At 34.2% G+C, this 25,605-nt stretch overlaps 1 protein-coding gene across 5 annotated transcripts in view; it reads right to left on the reverse strand.

The window, feature by feature from the left end:
* Positions 1–25,605, reverse strand: part of CSMD3 (CUB and Sushi multiple domains 3) — a 710,416-nt gene that overhangs the window by 528,457 nt on the left and 156,354 nt on the right. For all 5 annotated transcript variants that reach the window (XM_040546910.1, XM_040546915.1, XM_040546914.1 and 2 more), the window contains exon 4: positions 18,075–18,269. In XM_040546910.1, the coding sequence (XP_040402844.1) occupies positions 18,075–18,269 (195 nt within the window). The remainder of the gene's footprint in view (positions 1–18,074; positions 18,270–25,605) is intronic.

Here is a 25,605-nt window from a genome sequence, read left to right on the forward strand (position 1 = left end):
ACACTGAAAATCTTTAACTGAATTTGGCAAAGTGGAATGTGCCATTTTTGTCAGAACATACTAAAGTAGTTATAGCAAATGAAAAAAAGCAGTCTCTCAACATGATCATATGTTGTTTGACAGGAAAAAGAAGAGAAAGAAAATCTAGATATATAGCTCCTAACCAAAAGTATTTTTTTAAAAATAGAGTCATATACACACAAAGAAAAACACAACTATCTGTCACTCAGGATTTTTATTTTTTAATATTATTTCCAGTTGTAGATATATATATCCTTTTACAAACCTTCTCCATTTCCTTATCTGTGCCTCAGCTTTAGTCCTTTCTCCTTTGGTCCCTTCTCTTTTGGTCCTTCTATCAATAATCAGTATATTTTTTTATATACTATTTTATTTTATGTCCATCTTTGCGGGCTTTGTTTGTTTGTTTGTTTTTTTCTATTAACAGGTCAAAATTGTTCAATTTCTCATAATCTTCTTGCTTACTGTCTCTTGTCTTCCCTCATGCTGCTCCTTATTCATGGACTGGTACTTTGAGACAGATTTTCCAGCATTTCCTTTCTCTTTGTGTTTGCAGAATACTCTTAACATGTCAAACTAGACATCTCAGCTAGCTTTTGATTGACATCTCTCTATCTACACATTAGATGTCTGTATTTCAGGTAGTGCTCTCTTCATAATCAATTATGAGAAATAAGCACTTTTAAGGTGAACCATATCTGATTTACAGGTCAAGTATTGGAAAGACATGGGCATACTGGACTGACTCAAGCAGAGTGCTGTCAAGATGATTTGGGGGCTGGGGCACATGCCATATGAGGAGAAGCTGAAAGAACTGTGTCTGTCTGTCCAGGCTGGAGAAGGGAAGTTTTGGTGTGAGATCATATTGTTGTCTTCAACTACCTAAGAGGAAGGTACAGAGAAAATGGAGCCACTTTATTCTAATAGGTGCAGAGTGAAAACGAACATAAGTGAAAGAAACAATGAACACAACCTGGAACATGGGAAATTCAGATTCAATATAAGGAAAAAAAAATAATCCATGATGCAGGTCAGAGGTCCAGAGATGCTCTGGAGTCTCCATCCTTGGGGATATTCAAAACATAACTGGATGTGGTCCTAAGCAACCTTCTGCAGTTGATCTTGTTCTGAGCTGAAGGTTGGACTAAAAACCTCCAGAAATCTCTTCTAACCTACAAGATGTCATGATTTTATAATTTATTTTAGCAGTGAACATTAGACAGACTAGAAGTGCTTTATTCTCCGTTGTGGCCTTAAAAGTAGTCCAGACAGCTGATCAACATACGGACTTCTATACTTAAGGTATTTATATTTGTTAAAGAAATCCTCCATATCCTGCGTATTACAAATCCAATTAAACACCACTCTGATGTATAGCTTAATTTAAGTTGATCTCACAGGAAGCTTCGTAACTCCTTGGTCATTAAGCAGACCTCCTAACTTCTAAACAATTTCAGAACTATCATAAAATGAATTAAAAACATTGTGGTGGTGATGTGAATTAGTCACATAATATGATCATAAATTATCATGATAAGAAGCCATGCTTTAGAAATGCAAAAAGCCAGACATACAAAAACAAACAAAGAACAAAAAACACAGACTTCCTTAAACTCTTATTTTTTTTCCATAAGTACTGTAATAGAGTATGATGTTTCCATTACTAAGATAACACAGTTTGATTTTCATTAAAAAGGTAGATTTAATGATTTATATACTGCTATCTTGATGAATGAATCTTTCATTAAAATGCTTTCCCAGATAAATAATATTTTTTGCAAATATGATTTCTCTACAGTTGCCATCAAACATCTTAATTGCGTATGCATAGTTCAGAGCCCAGAAGAGATATTTACATGCAAACACTTCAGTCAATGGAAAGAAACACTTACTTTGACTCAAAGTACTCTTTAATAACTATGAAAATTCAGAGATGGCATAAACAAGCTAGTAAACTGATCTAAGTCACATGCCATGAAAGTCATCATATATTTCTTTTTTTTTTTATTATTTTCTGTTTCTCTTTTAAAGTCACACAAAAAAGTAAATATGATAGAAACATAGCAGTCGCTTTTCCTCCTTCAACCACATTTTTTTTTTCATTTAGCTTAATTTTCCTTTCAATCACTGCCATGGTTTTTAGTGGGAGCAATACTATGCCGCAAAGAAATAATCCACACAATATATTTTGGCATGCTTTTAAACTCATAAAACTTTTACTTATCTTTACATCATTTATAAATTTGACTCCATTCTCTCAATTTTCAAGAATTTCTTTGCAAATGCTGGATCTGACGAGGCTAATGAGCATGGTAGTGATAAGAACTTTGAAATGACTACTTTGACATCAACCCACAAGGAAATACATTTAACACTCTGACAAATTTTTAAAACTTTTCTAGAAAGTGTTCTAAACTTTAATTCAATATTAATTCATAACCTGGCTCAGAATTTACAAATCTAAACGTAAGCTTGGAAATTTACTGAACAGTATTGAAATAGTACTAAAAAAATTTAATAAACATTTAGTTCATGTGTCCAGAATGAAATTGTATCTAGGAACCAAAAATCTGAACTTTTTGAAAACACATTGGCTTATTGGAAAACAATAATAAAAAAAAAAATAAATAGAGGGGGCAGGGGAGAAATAAAAAATAAAATAATAATAATAAAAAACTTTCCAGAACAATGAAGATGACAACTATGTTTTAAATAACAATAATGAAAAATAAATCATCACTGGATTTTGAATTTTGGTCCATGGAATAATGACTTGACTTGTTAAGAATTTAACTGAGTAAAGTGAATCTACGTCCTACACTGTATGCACAATAAAAACTAGCTAAAATAAGGATGGAGTGGGGATGCGGATGGAGAGTGCGGAAACTGGAGGAAGACAAGACATCTTGGAAGCTTTAATAGCATTGTTTCATGAAAACATTACCCTTGTGCTGGAAGGAATTCTCTGGGGAACAGGTGATTGTATACAGCAGAACTTCCTCATCATCTAACAACAACTTATTTTATGTTTTTAAGTACAACTCTTCATTTAAAATTGCAGTTATATTGTCAAAGTACACAGAATACTTTTCATAAAGAAAAGGAAAATAAAATAACTTGCAAATCTGTTACAGAGAAGGACAAAGTAATGTTGACTTACAGCATTTCTGCAGTTGCACCTAGTTTATAATTAATTTCCATGATAAATAAATAAATAAATAATACAGATAGAAAGTAATACAAATTCAGAGAAGCAATGCAGTGCATGATATTCCAAATAAACCTGTAAAAAATAAAAACACCAGAAAACTAAATCTACTTGAGCTGAGTTGAACCCAGCCACCTAACACATCTTATGTCAAGAAACTCTGTACAAACATTGTAACATTTCTTTTTATATAGAAACTCCATAAGAATACTCTCATTTTAATGCATTTATCTACATATTTAGTAGGAGTGATCATCTGTATATGCACATAGGTGTAGCCAAAATGTCAGACTTTTTTCCATGTATGAAAAACTCCCCATTATACACAGTGGACCTAGAATTGCTAACAGTGGAGCTGAGAACTGAATCACAGCATATACCAACTCTTCAGGCACTTGCAAATTGTTTCCAGATACCTATGCCTTAACACAGGATTGCCTTGTTTTCTTTGGGGCAGCCTTTACTTCAGTGTTATTGTTTGATGGACTTTCATACTACTTCTCAGTAGCGAGCTCTGCAAAATGCTCTTTTTGTTTGTTTGTTTGTTTTGTTTTGTTTTGTTTTCTGATTCTACAAAAGGCTTCAATTTGCACAGTTCTTCTTCACTTGTTCATAATAAATACTAGCAACTATTTTCTGAAAATTTTTATCTATAGTATTACAAAATGTATTGCACCAAGATTTGTTGCTGCTGGGGGGAGCTGTTAAGAGACCACGAAAATTATGTGTTGACTGTTTACCAACCTGCTAGAAGCGTCTGTGACTTAATCAGTTCATTTATCTTCATTTGCTATTTTGGTTTGCTTTAGTTTTTCATATGAAGCTGAAATGGTAGTTTAACAACATGAAATCTTTGGAGGTAGCTATGACAAATGTTAAACTTAGATGTGAACAGTTTGTCTTCAGAACTCCCTAAATAAATAGCTGGGGGAAGGGAAACACAGCTCAAAAGAAAAATGTATTTTTGTTCCAGAGTTCCATCTTCTTTCCTCAATTTACAAGTTGTATGACCAGCATCATTAACTTAAATAAATTTGTTTGTTTGTTTTTAATGAATAAATATATCTTCACTTTTTACATATTTTTCTATGTGTGTTATATTGATGCATTAACTGAAAGCCCTTATCTAACAGAGATACCCGAACACTGTCCAGAAATGAGCTCGTTCTGTTAATATTCCGGGATTTGCTGACAAGTTTCAAGCTCTTGTTCAGAATGTATCTAAATAGTGATGACAAAGTTCATTACCAGCAACTTTGCTATGTAGATTGTGGATCTTTCTGACCATTATGCAAAGTTGGAACAACAACTAAGAAGGAAGACGGATCTTTAGAAAAATTGAAAGACTGAAATACCATGGATGACAGGAAGGAGAGCTTTTAATGTAATTATTTGTGCAAATTTAGAAAGCCTCTCGATTGGCCTTCCTATGTTCTAGCCCAGCTGGGAAATAGCTGAAGTTTTTTACTGCATAGAGTTAGAAAACTGGAATCTGGTACAGTATTTCTGGCCAATCTGTATTATATTGGAGATTTATAGATTGCAGTCAATAAACACAGTAGTAGTCTACGAGTTTGGCTGGATTAGTAGTAATCCTGGAGTTTGGCTAGATCCTGGAGACCTTTGATTTGTGACTTACCACAGGGCTTTTATTTCATGGGCAATACAGAAACATAAAAGCCTGCTCATTTACCTGTAATTCAGCAATTAATTCATATTAATTCTGAAACAAACAAACAAACAAACAAACAAAAACAATAAGACAGCATTCTAGCATTCTTCAGGTTAAAGTGTTATTTAAAACCCAGGACATTATTTTACAAGTGGGAAAAAATTAAAACAGCCCTCATAAAACAATTAGGTGACTAACTGGACACACTTGCCCCTGAGAGAGCAGAATAGAATATGCTGTAACTGTAAACTCTGATCAATGACTCACAGAAATTCTTATCTTCTATTTGCTTAATTGGTTTCCAACATTCCATACCTGCTGGGAATAAATCTTGCTGTGAGACGTGGGTATGGATTCCTTAATATCTTCTGAAACCTTCTTTATTGTTTGCATCCTGCCATGTTGATGTTATCAGGAAGGATACAGTCCCCCATGAGAGTCAATCAGAGACTTCCCTAAGCTGTTAAAGAACACTTCAGCCACACTCACTTCACTTCATTTTATCCTCACCCTGACCCTGGGTAACCCTTCCAGTGTGACCCATATTATTCTCTGTTTCTGAGCCACAAGCCAGCCCATCCTGTATCCCCAACAGCAGCTCCATACCTCCAAGCTGTACCTTCACACAGATGCCACCACTCCATCTTCTCTGCCTGTCTCTCCTGAGTAATTTGTATCCACCCATAACCAAACTCCATCTCTATAAGCTGCCTCACTATGTCTTGTGGTGTGCTGGTTTTACTCAGCTGGACAGCTGAGCTCTACCACAACCACTCTCTCACTCCCCCTCCTCAAAGGGAAAGGGGGAGAAAATATGATGGAAAGGGCTCAAGGGTTGAGATAAGGACAGGAAGATCACTCAACAATTATAATCATGGGCAAAACAGACTCAGCATAGGGAGATTAATAAAATTTAGTATCTACTATTAACAAGCCAGAGCAGTGAGAAACTAAAAACAGACTAAAAATGTCTCTCCTCCCCCCCCTCCACCCTCTTCTACGTCCTCTACCCGAGTGGCACAGGGGAATGGAAAATGGGTGCTGTGGTCAGTCCCTAACACTTCATCTCTGCTGCTTTTTCATGGTCACTCTCTTCCCCTGCTCCAACATGGGCTCCCTCCCACGGGATGCAGTCTAAGGAACATGAATATATGCACGTCCACAGGACATGATGAGATGCAGCCAAGGCTTTGAGGGAACTGGCAGAAGAAGGTGCTAAGCCACTATCCATTATATTTGAAACATCATGGTAGTCTAGTGAAGTTCCCAGTGACTAGAAAAAGGTGAAACACAACCCCCATTTTTAAAAAGGGAAAACAGGAATAGCTGGGGAGCTACAGGCCAGCAAGTTACACCTCTGTGCCACAAAGATGATCAGAGGGCTGGAGCACCTCTCCTATGAAGAGAGGCTGAGAGAGCTGTGGATGTTCAGCCTGAAGAAAAGAAGGCTGTGGGGAGACCTCATTGCAGCTTTTCAGTACTTAAAGGGGTCTTATAAAAAAGATGCAGAACAACTTTTTGCTCGGTTAGATAATGACAGGACAAGAGGGAATGGTTTTAAACAGAGGGAAGATTTAGATTAGATGTTAGGAGGAAATTCTTCACTCAGAGGGTGGTGAGGCACTGGAACAGGTTGCTCAGAGAAGTTGTGGATGCCCCATCCCTGGAAGTGTTCAAGGACAGGTTGGATGGGGCTTTGAGCAACCTGGTGTAGTGGAAGGTGTCCCAGCCCATGGCAGGGGGGTTGGAACTAGATGTCTTTAAGGTTGCTTCCAACCCAAGACATTCTATGATTCCATAATTCAAGAATGTAGACCAGATCCTGATGAAACCTATGCTAAAGCACGTGGAAAACAGTGAGGTGGTTGGTGACAGCCAATGTGGCTTCATTAAGGACAAGTTGTGCCTGACAAATTTGGTGGCCTTCTAGGATGGGGTTACCGCATTGGTGGAGAAAAGATGAGCAACTGACATAATCTATCCATATTGTGTGAAGTATTTGACACTATCCTGCACAACATCCTTGTGTCTAAAATGGAGAGACATGGATTTGATAGATGAGTCCCTCAATTGATAAGGAGTTGGTTGGATGGTTGTACTGAAAGAGTTGTGGTCAGTGGCTCAATTCCAAGTGGAAACCAGTGACAAATAGTTTTCCTCAGGGGTCAGTACTGGGACTAACGCTGTTTAATATCTTTGTTGGTAACATGGACAGTGAGATTAAGTGCATCCTCAGCAAGTTTGCCAGTGACACCAAGCTGTGTGGTTGGTTTGACATGCTGGAGGGAAGAGATGCCATACAGAAGGACATTGACAGGCCTGAGAAGTGGGTCCATGTGAATCACATGAATTTCCACAGGGTCAAGTGCAAGGTCCTGCACCTGGGGCAGAGCAATCCCAAATATCAGTATAGGGGGATGAGTGGATTGAGAGCAGCCCTAATGAGAAGGACTTGAGGGTGTTGATGGATGAAAAGCTGAACATGAGCCAGCAATGTGTGTTTGCAGTCCAACTGTAGCCTGGGCTACATCCAAAGAAGCTGCATCCAACTGTAGCCTGGGCATCCAAAGAAGTTCGGCCAGGAAGTCAAGGGAGGTGATTGTCCTCCTCTACTCTGCTCTTGTGAGATGCCACCTAGAGTACTGCATTCAGCTTTTGGCCCAGAGCATAAAAAAGGCATGGACCTGTTAGAACAGGAGGAGAGCTATTAAGATGGTCAGAGGGCTGGAGCTGTCCTGCGAAGACAGCTGAGGGAGTTGAGGTTGTTTAGCCTGGAGGAAAGAAGGCTCTGGAAGACCTCATAGCAACTTTCCAATACCTAAAGGGGGCCTACAGGAAAGGTGGGAAGGGACTCTTTATCAGGGATTGTAGCAATAGAACAAGGAGTACTGGTTTTAAATTAAAAGAAGGTAGATTTAATTTAGATATAAAGAAGAAATTGTTCACTATGAGGATGTGTCATTAGTGTATATTTGTAAATATCACTTTAAAGACAGGCTATAGATCTGAAATCCATCTTAATGAATAGGGGAAATGCTGTCTTAATATCTAAATAAAGCAGCAACACTCTTGCCAGTGATGAAAACATGAAGATAAATTAAAGCTGAAGAACATGATTCATGTTCCATAAGAGCATCAATAACCCTTCTTTAGGTTAATGAATGTAGCCTTGAAGAATGTTAAAATGTCATATTAGAATTTCAGAAATTAAATCTTTTGCTTTCAAAAACCAACAAAACAGCAACAAACAACTACTGGTAATCAGTTGTATTCTTGGAGTAATATTTGAGGGGCTTAAGACTTCTCAGAGACTTCTGCCTTCTAGATGTAAGTAACACTGAGGTATATATTAGTGTTTGCAAAGTGTTATTTAAATACTTATATTCTCACAATTTTCATTTATACCTAGGTAAATTCTAATTTTAGGCAGAGATCAAGAGATATGAAAAGTTTTATCAAATTATAATTTTAATATTCTGAAAAAAAAAAAAAAGTATACTAGTCTATTTAAAAACCCATTTCTGCCAAAGTTTTTGGATTAAGCAGCTTAGTAAACTGTGTTAATGAACCTGGAATTTACCAGTAATTACTTTCAAACTATCTCAAATTATTTTACAAATGCTATTTATGCTAATTAACCATTAGAAAGGATTTATCCATAAATACCACATAGTAAATGAACCCAAACAGAATATAAGAGTGAAGTAATTAGGTAGCATAAGCAGAATTTACTAGCCCAACTGGAATTGAGATAGAGCTATATGTTTAACACTTCTCCTCTTAAAATAGTCTGTAAAGGTTTCCAACAAATAGACTTGACTATAATTTAGCTTTAAATCTCACATGAAAGACTGGGTTTTGCTTGAATTAACGCTCTAGTATTATGTTTTGATGACTGCACTGTACATATTACCAAAACAAACCATTTAAATTGTTGTCAATTATCAGCCTAAAATGGTATTTTACTTTTCCAAGTTACTCCTTCCCACTCAATCATCTTGATCCTTCAAAGTAGTCTTTCCCTTTCAATTGATTGTAATTCTCACTGTTGTGTTGTTTTCTGTGATAATTTTGCAAAACAATTTCAAAATTCGTACATGAATATGGTCAATACATTGTTTACTTCCATATCCTTTGTCTTTGTTTAAGAATTTTTTTTTTTGAAAACATGAGTTAAAAACAGTGTTTCAAGCTTTTCATTAACCATTTTCACTAACTTCCACCCACTCACTGTAAGTAGTCCTAATTGCTAGTTTTGAACACAGCAATGGGCTCAAGCATTTTGATATTCAATAAATTTTATTTTGTTCAGTGCCGGGATAGAATTCTTGAATTTAAAATCTGGTCTTTTTCTTTTCCTCTTAATTGCCTGTAGCATTTTTTTTTTTTTGTTTGTTTTTTTAATAAACTTTTGTTCTCAAATTTGATCATATTGGTACTTTTTCCACAAAAGGTAGCAACATAATGCGTTCTTAGTTCTGCCCTTTCCTTACTTTTGTGAGAGCTATGCCTACGAATGCCCCCTTTCTGAAATAGTTACAAATACTTTCTTCTAAACGTAATTTAATTTATTTAGAAACAATTCAGTTCTGCTGAATTCCACAGTCTTACTGTTTGGAGATGTAACTTAAGAGGCCTATTTTCCAAATGAAGGTTACTGCACTGATTAATAAAGTCATAAATAAAGTCATTTTTATTCTGGACTGTATAATTTTATATATATATATATATATATATATATATATATATCAGGAATATAATTATAATTTTTTATTCTGGAGTGTATAATACCTGTTCAGGATTTGCCCACCACTAGTGTCAGTTTCTATCTGATTTTAGGGCTGCTGACCTTAGTACTGATACAAATTTACAAGATCACAGAATGGTTGATTTTGGAAAGGACAGCTGGAGGTCATCTAGTCTATGCAGGATCATTCAGAGTCATTTGCCCAAGACCATGTCCAGACAGCTTTTGAAGATCTCCAGGGAGGAAGACTTCACAGCCTCCTTGGGCAACCTATGCCAGTGTGTCACCCATGCAATAAAAGTGCTTCCTGAAGTTCAGGTGAAACCTATTCTTTTACAGTCTGTGCCTATTTCCTCTTGTCCTGGCACTGGGCACAACTGAAAAGAGCCTGGCTTCTTCAGCTTTGCACCCTCCCTTCAAGTATTTATAGATGCTGATAATTTTCACCCTAAGCCTCCTCTTCTTCAGGCTAAACAGTCTCTGCTCTCAGTCTTTCCTCATAAGAGAAGTGCTCCAGTCCATTGAGCATCTTGGTAGCCCTCCATAGATCTCTCTCCAGGATGTTCACGTCTCTCTAGTACTGGGGTCCCAGAACTGGACACAATACTCCATGTGCAGCCTCACCAATTCTGAGTTGAGTGGAAGGATCACTTCCTAAAATCTGTTTAATCTCGTAAGGACTTCAAAACCCAGCTATGCAAACCAAATGAAAGTGTCATTCTGATGTTCTGATGAATATTCTGACCTGGATGTATACATTTCTAATGAAAGGATGAATCGGGAAAGCATTTTCAGATATTTTTTATTGCTTCTTAAACTGTTAAACAATATCCTGATCTTTTGCATCTCTTAATCACCCTTCGGACATTTAAATGCTGAGGAAGAGAAATGCTATTAAAATAAAAATATTTTCTTTTAAAAAATACATGTACTGAATTTGCTTTCTAAAAATTAGCAATTATTTATTTTAGGTTACCATCATTAATATATTAGTACTTCATTGAACGCAAGTTTTCACAGGTGAGTAGAATGAGTTGTTAAAGTTCTTATCCATCATATGAACTTAGTTAAGTGGTCATCATTGTCATAAATGAACACAAGAGGTTTTGACCTTGAATCTAACGTATTAAAACAAATCTTAAAAGCCCCTAGTAATGTTTCTTGGTTAAAACAAGCATACTGTGTTACATCATTTTTATTACTTCTAGATTTTTAATGATTTCGATTTAGGATATATATATAAGTAATGAGAATATTTTCATTAATAGTGCAGTAAAACTAGTGTATATTTGTTAGGAATATATGATAATATTAACATAATAAAATAGGACTGTACCAGTTTCCTGATTCATAGAACATCAACAATGACGTAGAGTAGCTTCTAATAATTCAGTGAAGTTTCTCAACTTTGAATAATAATAGAATCATGAATACAATTTCAAATTAAAATTCATATATGGAATTCTTCTTCTTCGGGCTCAGATATATTTGTTCACACAAGTATACTGTGTGTTAAAGTGAAATGACCCTGATAATGAGAACCAGATACTATCCTGAGAAAAACACTGATAACATGAGATGTATGATAGGGTATATGAGCAAGTATGGTAGGGTATAGTAGAGCACAATTTTAATACTTTTTTCCTTGAGCCAAAAGTTTAATTCTATCGGTCTTAAAAATTGCACATTTTAAAGATAATTAAAATAAAGAAAATAAATAAAGAACCCACATAATTTTTTATCACAAAAATTTGAAGCAGCTAAACTCAATGTAACGTGCCCATTAAGAAAAGGTGATTCGAGATATTATTTTGCAGAACTTCTGGGCTCTTTTGGAAAGCACAAACCTGAAAACACACTGAATTCATATTATACTGCTATATCAATGTAATGGTAGACTTATTTCATTACAGCCCCCACCAAAAAAAAAAATAAAAATCAACTTCTCTAATTTTAAGGGAGCATCATTGCCATCTGTAGACCTTTGACATTTTTAATGAAGCAATGATAAGAGCATTGGCAGTAATAAGCCACCGATGTGCAATGTCTTGAAAGGGACCTGTGGAACTATCTCTGAAAAACAGCTCAGTCAGTGTTCATGTTATGTCCATATCTTATATACAAATATATAATTCTACAAATGAAGCACATAGGTTTTCTTTTTTACTTTCTTTAAATAAACACATTTTTAATCCATCTCACCTGGCTATATGGGGGCTTTTTCCAAGAATAAGTGGTGACAACTGTTTGTATACAGGAAATGACTTCAGATAAAACTGCTTGTTCCCTGTGAGTTGTAATTTATTCCTGCCTTTAAGTTAGCACACCTTATTTTCTCCTGTATATATTCCCAGTTCCACTAGTTTATGTACAGTATGACATCAAGTACAGTACTTTGACTTTGTCTCCTGCTTTGTTCTTTACACACTACACAAAGCCAGCATGCAGCAAACATGCAGAGGCAGAGGCAGCATGTTTACTGTCTATATTACTCGTTTCTATTTGCCACACTGTCATAAAATCATTTACCAAAATGCAACCAAATTTATCTGTCTGTGAAGTATCTATATTGTTATATGAATACTTCTTGGTAGGTTAGTGAAGTTTAAATCATTTTTTTTCCCCAAAATTCCTATTATTGGCCATAATAAACACATATATCCCTCCAGGAAAAATATTTTGGAGAGTATACAAGACATATAAGTAAACTTTTATGTCACTTGAAGATGCTCTGTGTGACCTAAAACCTACCTCATGTATAAAATATATATATACATATATATACATATATATATATACTCATGAATATATGTAGTTACAGAAATACATCAGTGATTTGCAATTAACAATTTTTCCTCTCCAGTGGGTTCTTCACACAAGAAACGGCAAATTATTTCAATAGTGAGCTGAGTATACTAATATTCACATCCAAATGTGAATATTATGTTAGATAACTTGAAAATATATAAATATATAAAAAACAGTTTATTGGGAACAAATCCATTGAAGAAGAAGAAATGAAGATTACATCTGTAAAGTTAAGCAGAAATAAAAACATATCTTTATATGTACATATATATATATATGTGAAATCGGAATTATAGAATTCTGAGACTTGTAATGTAGTAACAAGCGCTTTAACCTGTCTTGATAAAATACAAAAAAAAAAAAAAAAAGAATAACAATATCCTTCCACAATCAGAAAAGTAAAAATGTATTTTGTCAATGTAAAAAAATATAACTGCAGCCAAAACACTTTCTGTCCAAAAAAAAACCCAAGTGAATTCAAACTACTGGATACACAGAGTCTCTTGTTAAAATATGCTCTACAACACTCAGAGCAGAGTAAGTGAAAGTGAAAAGACTAATTCTTGTAACCTGAATGATTTTTCTTTTGTATTTCTTTTTTTTTTTTCCTGAATAGTACACGTATTCATAATGATTAAGAATATTCTGAACTAATAATTTTAATCTATATTTATAGCCAATGGAAAGAAATGAAAATTTCTGTGTATGGTGACAGGCATAATTTATGCCATCCTTAAGCAGAAGTCTAAAGTTCTATGAGATGATAATTTTTATTTTAAAATGGCATGGATCTATTTATGTCCATTGATAATGAAGGCTATCTTAAACAATCAGATTTGACATAACTACCTAAATAATGGAATCTAAAGTCAGATAGCATGAATACTGTCAATTGTCAGCAAAATAAATGAATAGACACATATATCTGGAAAACATTGCGAAGTGGCAATAGGAATTTTGGAAAACTCAATTTACAACTTACCTAACTATTGTCATGCTTACATTTGCTTGTGTGTTTGTTTCCGTGTGTTTTTATACTGATACACTAACTTTTTCCAATTCAAAAGATTGTTCTCACAAGAACAAGATAGCTTCTTAAATATGAAGGAAGAACCTCCCCTTCTCTTCTAATTGCTATGCTCTTTCATTAAGAAAAGTGCAATGATGCTTTAATCCTCCCCCATGGTAACAACCTGTCTTGTATCCTTGAGAAAGACGGCTTCCAGGAATTCCAAACACTGAGCAGCAATCATGTAAATAGGCCTTGTATATCGTCTATACGTCTTGTTATATGAAATTGAAAATTCTAACCATGAGCAATGTTCCAATATTTTTATCTGACATCCTGACAAAAATTCAAAAATATTATTTTTTTCCCATTAGACAGTTGAAATTACTTGAATATGACAGAATACATTATTTTGTTTCATTAAGTGAAACACAGTAAATTTTATATAAATCTTATTTTTTCCTTGCATTGTCGAGCTGGTACTTTATCTCAGTATGATAGGTCTATATGCCTTCTACATTTTTATTAAGTGCTCAGTAACTTTGTAGGGGTAAATTAATACCTTTTCTTGATCCTGCTCTAAAAATACCCCCAAAACTAGTGTAATGATTCTTGGAAAAAAGTTCAATATTAATTTAACATTTATGGAGAGTTATTACTAGAGCAACAAAGTTATGAGCAACTGAACAGTACTTTAATAGTGATAAATAATTTGCAGCTACACATACAAGCACCAGTGAAAATATTTTAATAGAACTATAACTAAAATATACATAAAACTCTAATTTTTTTTTTCTGTATTTTTTTCAAAAATTTTGAATTCTAAAGAAACAGTTTTAGAATAAAAATTCTTATAAGATGATAATTATTTTTACCCTGGAACAGGAAAAGTTTAAAAAATATAAAAGTCAGAATACCCATTTGTTTTTGTAAGTATTATAATCTTTATAAAATTACAATAATACACATAAGTGTAACCTTATTTATTAGCTTCAGTGAATTATTCATACCTTGCTGCATTATGGAGAAATTACAAGCTGCAACATTATCTCAGGAATGGAAAGTAATATGTTAAATCTTTTGTCATGCTTCACTGTTGAAAATAACCTTATCAAAATTAATTTGTCAAGGAAGAAGACTTTAAAACTAGTCACAGGTTATGCACAGTATAATTGACCAATTTGGTTTTCTTTTAATTAAGGTATTTTTGCATTTCTATTAATTCTAATAGAAAATAAAATATATGTATGTATGTCAGAACATGTAAATGGCAGGTGAAAAAATCTGTGCATTTGAACTGTGTTCACTGAGAAACAGGGTGTGAAATAAAGCAACTGTTAGCCACGTGCACTAATTTTCCAATATAGTACCACAGAGACTAGTAAGGAAAAAAGAAGGCATTTGATGAAGAACATTCTTCTCTTTGAAGAAAATTAGGCCCGAAATGTAGAACTTAAAGAATACAAATATCAGTGTTATGCATCAGATTTAAACCACAAACTTGTAAATGGGCACATGTATGGACATGTGGCAATATGAGGCATTGTTGATTCCAAAGAAGTGTATTTTTATTACTGATTTAAATGTCAGTCTGTAAGAATTAGATCATTAAAACACAAGCACAACTTCTTCCTCCTCCTTCCACTCTCTTCATTTAAAGTGAAGGCAATGTAAAAGAATGATCTAAAAAAATACTACTCTCAAAATTTACTTGTTCTGAATGACAAGAGGCAAATAACAGTGATATTTACACACACATGATCTAAAGACATCTGTGAGCTGATATCTAAGCATGCCATAAATTCAGAGCTTTGCTTTGTTTCCAATATATAAAGACAAATAAAAAATATGATTTTTTATTGATACAAAGTTAATAATGAACAAAGTATACTATTGCGCTATTTGTGGGTCTTTTTATTCTGTATGCTATTGTCATAACAAATCAGAAAACGCCAGGTAGTGGCACTGAAGTATTCTGTATTTTCTCAATCCAACTAATTATATAAAAACAGAATATTAGTGTATGCATGACTGGAAGAGACCTGGCCATCTAACAGAAACAGTAGTCAAGTTGTTTCAGGTTAAGAAAAAGCAATTATTATATATATATATACTCTCAAAAACACATATAACTTCACTCATTTGTCTCAGGATTCTCTGCTTTAAATGTAATGATCATTGGTAGAGAACAGTAAGACATTTATCAGAGGAACTCTTTACAGATAAGTGTTTAATCAAAGAAAGTCTCTGTGGCAAACAGAGAGAAAGAGATAAGAAGCTCATTACTGCATAATCACCTTTAGCAACCTCCTGCAGAATTCTGTGTTTGGATAATTGCATTAGACAAAATTAGGACAAATCTATTAGAATGGAATCACAAAGGTTTCCATATTAAATGTAAAGCTAGATGTTTTCGATATCAAACATAGAGTTACAGTAATTAGTGACATTTTTCATTGAAATTAGACCAAAAATACCCTAACAGTATCCAGGTGCAATAAGCCTTTAAGCCATTAAGCCTGATGTTAAAACTTAAATCAAGAATTTCACATTGCTAATGTAATTTCAGTAATTAATAACCACCACTAATAACATGTGCACAGTGTTTATTATTATTGTTATTGTTATTATTGTTGTTATTGTTATTACTATTATTATTATCGTCAGGGTTTTACTCCTTAGATTCTTCAGTGCTGTTGGTCTAGACTAGGGAGCTGTTTGGTCTGAAGAAATGTTGCCCTTCTGCATGAGTTTCTACAGTAAATCAAGTCACATCTTCTTTCACGTACTGTGAAAAGTTTGATCTCCTTCAGTCTCTAGATAACATTATAATTTTGAAACCTAATGTAACTTACTTCCTTTTTTTCTGAATCCTTTCCAATTTATCAACTCTGTTTTTCCCTACAGATTTTAATCATGATCAAGAAGAATGTGTACTTTCTATATTCATATATGATAGTCTTCTGCTTACATGTTGGAATTATATTTAAGCACAAGACTACTTTGGGAGCATATTATTCCAAAGTTGCACTGTGCATTTTCACTTCCCTTGGAATAAAAACAAAAAAAAAGTTCTCCTGAATGAGATATATCAAAAGAAATTTTATGTAACACTGTGACTGAGATGATTGATCGACAAGTGGAATCATCAAGTTCAAGTCTGTCATCTTCATTTCAGGATGAAGTTTGAATGTCAACTCATTTCAAAATTGGCAGATCAAGAATTTGGACAATGGTCTAAGCTGAAGTCCCTTAATATTCTACTTTCTTACAAATCTAAGTTTTGTCCAAATTCACTTTTCTATCAAATCTTTTATAATCATCTCCTTAAACAAAATTTGTAGTTATGCCTTGATTGTATATTTTTGTCATTATGTGCCAGCATTTTCTGGCATGTAGGAATAGAAGAATTAGGAGTTATTAGTGATTTTACTAGAAAATAGCATTATCTGTAATAACTTTGCATTTTCTTCGAGATCATGGATAAGCATAGCTTTACACCAAGAATAAGAAAGAATAGAATGGTATTTCCATATATGATATGCACTTCCCATATCTAGTTAAATTGTTGTGGTACTTATTAATCAGGTTTTAATTCAACAGGTTGTTGTTGTTGTTATTTATTAAATCAGAATGCTAATTTCAGATGGAATATTTTTGTCAACTCTGTAAGACAGAGTCAAATGTTTCAGAGAAATCTAAATGTTACATTCTGTAAGGTTAACCTGTGAATCCAGAAAAGGATCTCAAGTTTTCCAGACATAACAGTGCTTCCTCAAAATACTTTCTCTGTCATATCTGGTTGTATTTCTGGTGTAGATATAGTTCCTCCATTTTATCAGCTTAGCTTCTTTCACTAATGTGCAAATATTAGTTCTCTCTCAAAGTCTCAGAAAATAAGATTTACCAATAAAACATGATTCCCTAGTTCTGTTATATTTCTAACTTGAACAAACGGAAATGATTGGACATATAATAATTGTTAGATCATTAAGTGAATATTCTATGAAATGTGATTTTTTATAGAATATATCCAGAATACATAAATACCTTTACAATACAAATTTTTGATACAGCACACAACATTCTGTGTAAATATTATCTATTCTTAAATATTAGTATGCTTTCCTTCCATTATAATACAGAATATTCTATATAGAATTTTTAAGATATGAAATCTAACTTTAAATGAGGGCAAGTCCCTCTAACTCAAGTGTTGTGGTAGTAACAAACTTCTATTTGCTCAATATCCTGTTAATATTTCTTAGGGAGTATGAATAGATCCCAAATTTACATTGCATTAATTGTAAATATGTTGAACATGTGCATTCATATTCTACTTATTATGTTTCTAGTTCTGAAATGTCATTGCACACATTTTAAAATAAATGAAAAATGTAATTTTACTAGGATACTTATTGAAAAATTAGCAGGTGTGTATACTGAGATAGATATATATGAGCAAGAGAAAAATATTCTAAAATATTTTTTTTCTTTGATGACAATCTAAAAGTTAGCAATTTAAACAGACATTTTAGGTAATTCAAGCTAATAAACATAGTATTATTATAATATATATTTGAGAATATCATTGTAGCATTTCTCTTACCTCTACAGATAGGAACAGGGAAGTCCCATGATGCTGTATTCACAGAGTTAGCTATGCAAGTAAGCTGAGGATGGCCATCCAAAATATATCCAGTTACACAGTTGTATCGGATTTTGTCCCCAACATCAAACCTTGTACCGTACAAGATACCCTTTGGTGGAATTCCTGGATTGCCACAGGAGCTACTCTGTAATTCTAGAGAATAAATATTTATTATTACTTACAATATTTTTATAAATCAATACTGTGTTGTGCTGAAAAATAAAGAAAATGTAAATTAGCACAACTTTGGGTAGATAATGTGTTTTAATGAATATTTTTCAACTCTTAACATTGAAAAAGCTTGTCTCAGTCTATTGAGCATTTGCATATGTGTCCACAAATACGAAGCAGAATGTGCTTACATGAAAATAAGCACAAAGTTTTCCTTAAACCCCACCTATAGACACATTCATATATTTTTCTTAATCATTAGCAAAGAATTGCTTACATAGGAAGAACAAAGAAAGGAACTTGATATATTCATGACTCTTAAGTTGTACAAATGCAAAATAGTAAACAAAGCTGTAATACAGATTTGGAGAACATCAAATCTAAATCAAGCAATTTTGAAAGAAAGAAAAAAAAAGTATTCAAGGACAAACACTGCGAGTTTTTAACAAATCAGCATGATCAGAAAGATGTTAAATGATTTATTAGGTTTTAGATAACGAGACAAAAGTGATGAAATACTGTTGGTAACTGATATCTGAGCAAAGTATTGGTTAATTTAAATGTATGTAATACCATAGATCTGTGTGACTTCTGGGATTCTGAGTCAGGGATTTAAACCACTGAGAATCAAAAATGAGTCACAGTTTGGTCTCTGAGCAGATTTCTTAGAGTTCAGATGGTACTCGCACTTAACTGTATATTCTTTTGGATGTTGTGTCATCATTATCAACTGCTTAACTACAACATTGCACATGCCTATTGTTACTGAAGACCTTTAGTGAATAGATGTAAAAAGATAGACTTTGCAAAAAGTGTGAGTGAAATAATTACCTGGCCTGTGTTCTTCAAAATTTGTACGAAGTTGTAAATACTTTTATTTAAAATCCTAACGCTGAAAGGGAAGAGGAAAATCAGGTAAACCTGTACTTGGATGCATAGTAAATTTCCCTAATCCACCAAAGAAAGGAAACAAGACAATAGCAGGTGGTTATATATGTATTATCTTACTTCCTTTCCTGTGTTCTGTGTAACTAAACTATTCCTCTGCATCCCCAATGTGCTCATGAGTGTGCGTAAATGCACATACATATATATATGGATTTAAATATAGTATGGAAAACAAAAAAAAAAGAACAAAAAAATAGAACTGTGACAGTACATTTTGATTAAAGAAAAAAAGCAGAAATGTTTATCAAAATAAGCAATATGGCTCATGAGATATATTACATTGTCCAACTTCTATGCCAAGAACTACCAAGAAATATATTATTATATTTCTGATACCAGCCATGAAAATAACTATTAAACAGTTGTTAAAAGGAGGAACCCAGTACAACCATATATGTCTCTCTCTGCATGCTATAAATGTCTCTATACAATTGCTATATATGTATATATGTGTATACAAATACCAAGACTTGCAGTAGCAATCATGTTTTGATGTGAATATGAACATAAGAATACTTAAATATGCAGATTAGCTACTGATGGTGCTGCTATTATTGTCATTACTTTCTTTCTCTTACATAATAATATAATAAACTGTATAGAGATGGATTTGATTCTTATTACCTTGCACAAAGACACAACACAGAAGTAAGAAGATAGTGACCTGTCTCATCACGGTCACTTCAAGGCTCACCGAAATGTTCTTACTATTGCTTTATCAAGCTGTCTGTTCTGTCCTTAAGATCTCTCTTAAATCCTTAAAAAGTGTTTCCAAGGCCATTCAAGTTATTCAGTGTCATCACACAATTTCAAAATAATGGTTAGAATATCATCTGGTGATTTTTGGTTATCTTATAAAGTTGTATCAAATTAACTTGAAAACTCCACCTGTACACAGTGTGTTTTTTTTTTTTTTTTTTTTTCGTTTGTTTGTTTTGTTTTGTTTTCTTCTCCAGGAAGATGAAATCTTTCAGATGTCTGTATTCCCTAGTATTATGAGAAAAGGCCACAAAAAGATACCCAGTCCTTCAAAATTAAGAATATAAAGACTAGTGTTGTCTTTAACAGTCACTGCCTAAAATTGCTTGCTTTACTCTTACTGTTGTCTCATCAGAAATTACCTAAAGAAGGCAATGTATTATTGTATTGGGTTTATGCAACAAGGTTTTGGTGTTGCATTAAGGGTATACCCAATTAGCCATTATAAGTCTGGTTGCATTCAGGGTACTGAACTATCACGATTATAGATTCACAAATAACGTAGCACATTCTCACTCTAATCGCGTTCCATGAACTACCATGGCCACACTTAAAGAGTTTGGTTGCGTTCAGTGAGAACTATCACAGACAGATTTAATGAGTAGTGCAATTTATTAAAGCAACAGGTACACAGATTTGTTGGATTGCCGGTGATAAATTCACTGTCTCCAAAGCACATTCAAATAACAAAAGTATGAGTAACACAGCCTGGCTATAAACGTGTTAAAGGGTATAAAGACTCTACAGAGATTTCTAAGTTTCCATGGAGACACCTGTTATAACCAAGTGTTCAAATCTGATCCAAAGGTGTCCCGGGGAGGGGGGTGGGGGGGAGAGAGGCTTAGCTCATCAACTCATCCCAGAAGGCCTAATATCCCCCCTCTATTAAGTCAAATTTATATTATTTTCTATCTTTAGGTGGAGCTTGAGTGACTCTAGTCATGCATATCTTGGTTGCAATTGGTGCAAAGTTTTCTCACTTTTCTTTAAAGGTATAAGCTCAGAGAAATTCAGAGTGCATGCTCAGTGAGGGGTGATCACACCTTGGAGGCAAATAGCTTTTGGGGTGGAGATGTATTTTGGTATTATAATGATATTATGATGAGTAAAGTTCACTAAAATATACAGCATTTTGTCAAAAACATGACAGGCTGTTGACTCAGGGGAGCAAATGTGCAGCTTATCGGTCTCGGTGTGAACAAGAACAATCAAGTTCCCATCTTACCACAGATCCTAGACATGGTGTCCCCACTCTGCTCCACACTCTATCCTTTTCCCCTTAGAGTCAGAACACCAAGGTCCCCCAGTGTGATTAACATCTAAGGTTGGAGGCCTAGGGAACTTCTGTGTAGTGCAGCTTGTTCTACCCTGGAAGCTTCTTCAATGCCGTACCTTTTCTTTAAAATGTGAATATCAGTTTAATTTCCAAGTCACCTCAGGCAATTATTCCACAAGAGTGAACTGCAGCAGTGGCCTCTGTAAGAAGAGTACAGAAGCTGCCCCTTAAGAGCCAGTTCCAGCCATCTCCAAAAGGCAACCCCTGCTAGGCAAAGCTGAGCCCATGAGTGATGTTTGGTTGCACCTCTATGAGGGCATATTTAAGAAAGGGAAAAAACTGCTGTGCAGCAGCAGCAGCTGGGAGAGAGGAATGAGAAAATGCAGAGAGAAAGACACCAAGGTCAGTGCAGAAGAAGGGCAGGAGGTGCTCTAGGCACGCAGCAGCAGTTCCCCTGCAGGCTGTGGAGAGGCCCCTGGTGGAGCAGGCTGTCCCCCTGCAGCCCATGGGTCCCACACGGAGCAGATCTCCACGCTGCAGCCCATGGAGGAGCCCCCAGTGGAGCAGGTGGATGTGTCCTAGAGGAGGCTCTGGCCCATGGAGAGCCCCCGCAGGAGCAGACTCTAGGCCAGAGCTGCAGCCCATGGAGAGAAGCCCAAGCAGGTGCAGGTGATCTAGCAGGAGCTGCCACCTGTGGATGAACCCTGTGGTATGGACCCATATTGGAGCAGTTCTTGAAGAACTGCTGTCTGTGGCAAGTTCACATAGGATCAGTTCAGATACATTCCATGAGGGGGACTGCATGCTGGAGGTGAAGATGAATGAGCAACAGGTGACAAGTGTTACAGAGTGACCTCAACCCCTATTCCCTGCTTCCAGTCCAACTCAGGCAGAAGAGGCAGAAAGGGGGTGGGAAGGTGTTTTTAGTTTGCATTTAGTTTCCTGCTGCTATAGTTAGTAATAGGCAACAAATTCTATGAATATCTCTTATGCTGAGTCTACTTTGTCCATTATGGTAACTGGTAAGCGATCTCCCTGTCTTTATTTCAACCCTTGAGCCGTTTTCCATCTTATTTTCTCACTCTTTTCCTTTGAGGAGGGGAAATAAGAGAGTGGTTGTGGTAGAGTTTAGTTGTCCATCAGGGTGAAAACAGCACGATTATTATGAAATGATATTATATCTTAAAGCGCAGATTTAAAATCAACCTTCTTCTAAAATTAAACTCATTTTCCTGTTACATTACTATATGACTTATTAAAAAAGAATAATTGACCTTTTCCATTAACTTTTAATATTATGAAAGTAATTTAGTGAGTACGTCACTACTTCTAACCCTTCAAGTCATTTTGTTCCTGATTCTAAATAATAAAGTAGATAATAAACTATACAATTTAAAATATATTGCTTCTGTGAGTATTTTCACTTTGAACAACTACAAGTACATGAATTTTGAACATATACAAATGCATTGGTTTTCAACAAATAACTGTATTAGTCTTGTCTTTTTTGATAAGTAGAATCTATTTTAATTTCCATATCTCTGAAAGCCTTTCAATCCTTCCAACAGACCAAACTTCAAGAAATATAGTTTGTAAAGACAGGTAATATGTAATTACAGATCAGATTAGGACAAAAGCCTATATTTGCTTGTTTTCATATTAATAGCCTAACAAGAAGGACAAAACTTGTTTCAAAGCATCAGTGTTTCTTTCATGAACTGAAATACATTTCTTGCAAAGTCACATTTTTTTCACTGGAACTGGAAGCCACAGATTTCTTAGTTTAAGTGATCTATAAGGCTGAACAATTCATTTGCCAGGAATCCTGGAATTACGTATAAACTCTAGACCCTAGACTGAGAGACTTGCCTAGAGAACCAAAACCTTGAAACCCATTCAGTTTCCCCAGTGATAGTGTTGGATAGCCATTACTAAAGCATAGTTCCCCCAGGCTTCCAGATAAGCATCAGAGACTTATTAAACATTAAAAGTAAGAGGTTTCCAGAAGCTTGGAAGAAATAAGGAGAGTTTATGTAAGAATACTGTCTTGGATTTACTTTTTTTTTTTTTTTTTTTTTTTTTTTTAATAGAACGGAATTATTAACACAAAAGTTCTTAGTTTAGAAAACTGGCATTTTGAGAAGAATAAAGAATTTCCAACTGTCTCCAGTCTTAACTTCCTCTATTTCATTACTCAAAAATTAGTAGGAATAAAGGCAAAATAAATAAATAAATATACTCTCTTCATGATCATTGCTCTTTAAAATTTAACTCACAATGAAATCTAATTTTGAAAGACTACTCGTAGAATCCTGTTTAATTAGATATAAAAGAACTAGCATGATAAATAGTAAATACCAAAGAGAAACACTCATGCAAAACTACTTCATATAATTATCATTAATTGAATAAAAAAACAGTGTACATCAATAAAGTAATTACGATCTACTTTTTATTTAAAAATAAACATTTTATCTATTAGAAAATTATACAAATATTCACTTTCATCGTGCAAATATTAGAAATCCAAAAAACTTTTCTTTTTGTAGGGACATACAATTACACTGACAGGAAACCATGTTCACTAGGCATTGCATTTAATTTAATTCAAGTCCCTTATCACAAATCTGGACATTGTGGGACAAGCAAAATCTCATTTACATTGAGCTAAAAAAGAATCAGGTTTGCAATTTTTAGTAGATACTTTACAACTGTAAAGTACATATGGATACAGATTTATTTACACCTTTCAAGATTCCATTTTCATTTAAGACAACACAGTGTATTAAAAAATTACACAGTGTATTAAAAATAAGACGCCCAGCCCAGCCTACAATCCACACTTTGTATTTTGTCCTCCACAATTTAACAGTGATTCTGCCTGAACTATAGATCTTTGGTTTTTAAATTCAGTGTTGTGATGTCTGCTTAGAATAGACAAGGAACTGAACACTTGCATGGAAGGTAAAATGATTTACACTACAAAAAGGAAACATGGTTATAGCTAACTGCAGTGTATGTAGGTAGTAGCTAGCTTTAATCAGTTCGATCTTTTCTTTAACAGTACTCTAAAATTCACTACAGGCTACAACCTGAGAAGTTAGCTAGCTACTTGAGAAATTATTCTCCATCAGATTTAAGGTTTACCTTGCTTGTGGTTGCATGAACTAGACAGTTTAAAGCTTACGAAGTCAAGCTCATATTACTTGTAATGACAGCAGTGCAGCCATATCCATAGGTATTCATCTATTCTATTGATATTTCATAGTATAAATTTGTACAGAGTTTAAAAATTGTTTGCCTGAGCACAAACAAAATGCTTTGTGAATTTAGTGTTCTGCCTGGAAACAAGGTATATATGAACTTACTTGTCCTCTATTTTATATGTGAAGATAAAACACTGAGATCAAAATACCTTTTGATACTTTTCAACACGTCCTTTTCATATTCAGTTTTCATTATGTTGAAGAATTCCTATTAATGTCAATGGAAATTCTGTTCAAAGACTGTGGGTAAAACATGACTCAGAGAGTTCTGTTTAGTAGGAATGGGCACACCCGTTTAATAAGTTTAATTAGCAGAAATTCAGGCCCTTATAAATACTAATTAATAAACTATTCAAATTAAATCGTGTTAAATATATATATATGTGACAAGACTTTTAAAAACATGGTTGGCAGAAGCTCAGCCTCTTTCTTTCTCAGCATTCACTCAAACAGAAAAAGTCCAAAAAACAGGTGTTGAAATTTCAAATTACTCTCTTCTTACCCAGCTTTTCAGTCAAGAATGAAATATTTTATATTGTTTATAAAATCAGGATTAGCTTGTCATCCCTGAACTGCTTAAACACAAAATTTGTAATTTGATGTCCAAATATACAGAAAAATATTTGGAAATACTCCAGTCAAGAAATGCATTTGTCTTATTACAATATGGTGTTTAGCTCTGTGGAAACTTTTTTTCTATTTTCTATTTTCTCTATTGAAGATTAATGCTCTTCACACATTAAGTCTGATCCTATAAATTTAGTAAAATAAGGTTTTTTTTTTTTAAAAGGGGATGAACCCTTTATCACAGATGTTATTCACAGCTATTACAAATATCTTTTCCCAACCTAAACTGAGAAACACTATCAATATAAAATGCATATCTTCATGAGTACTCACTCACTGAAAAACTTATGAAATACCCCCATTAAAAACTAATATTCATTTATTACTTTTGAAATGGAATATCCCTACATTTTTAGGTTGTTCACCTCGCTGTATCACTGCGTGGCACTGGTCCTTGACTGCTGGTTCACTCCTATATACCACTGCACACAGTAATTCCTCT

Source organism: Cygnus olor, chromosome 2, assembly GCF_009769625.2.
Source record: "Cygnus olor isolate bCygOlo1 chromosome 2, bCygOlo1.pri.v2, whole genome shotgun sequence".
Lineage (NCBI taxonomy): Eukaryota > Metazoa > Chordata > Aves > Anseriformes > Anatidae > Cygnus > Cygnus olor.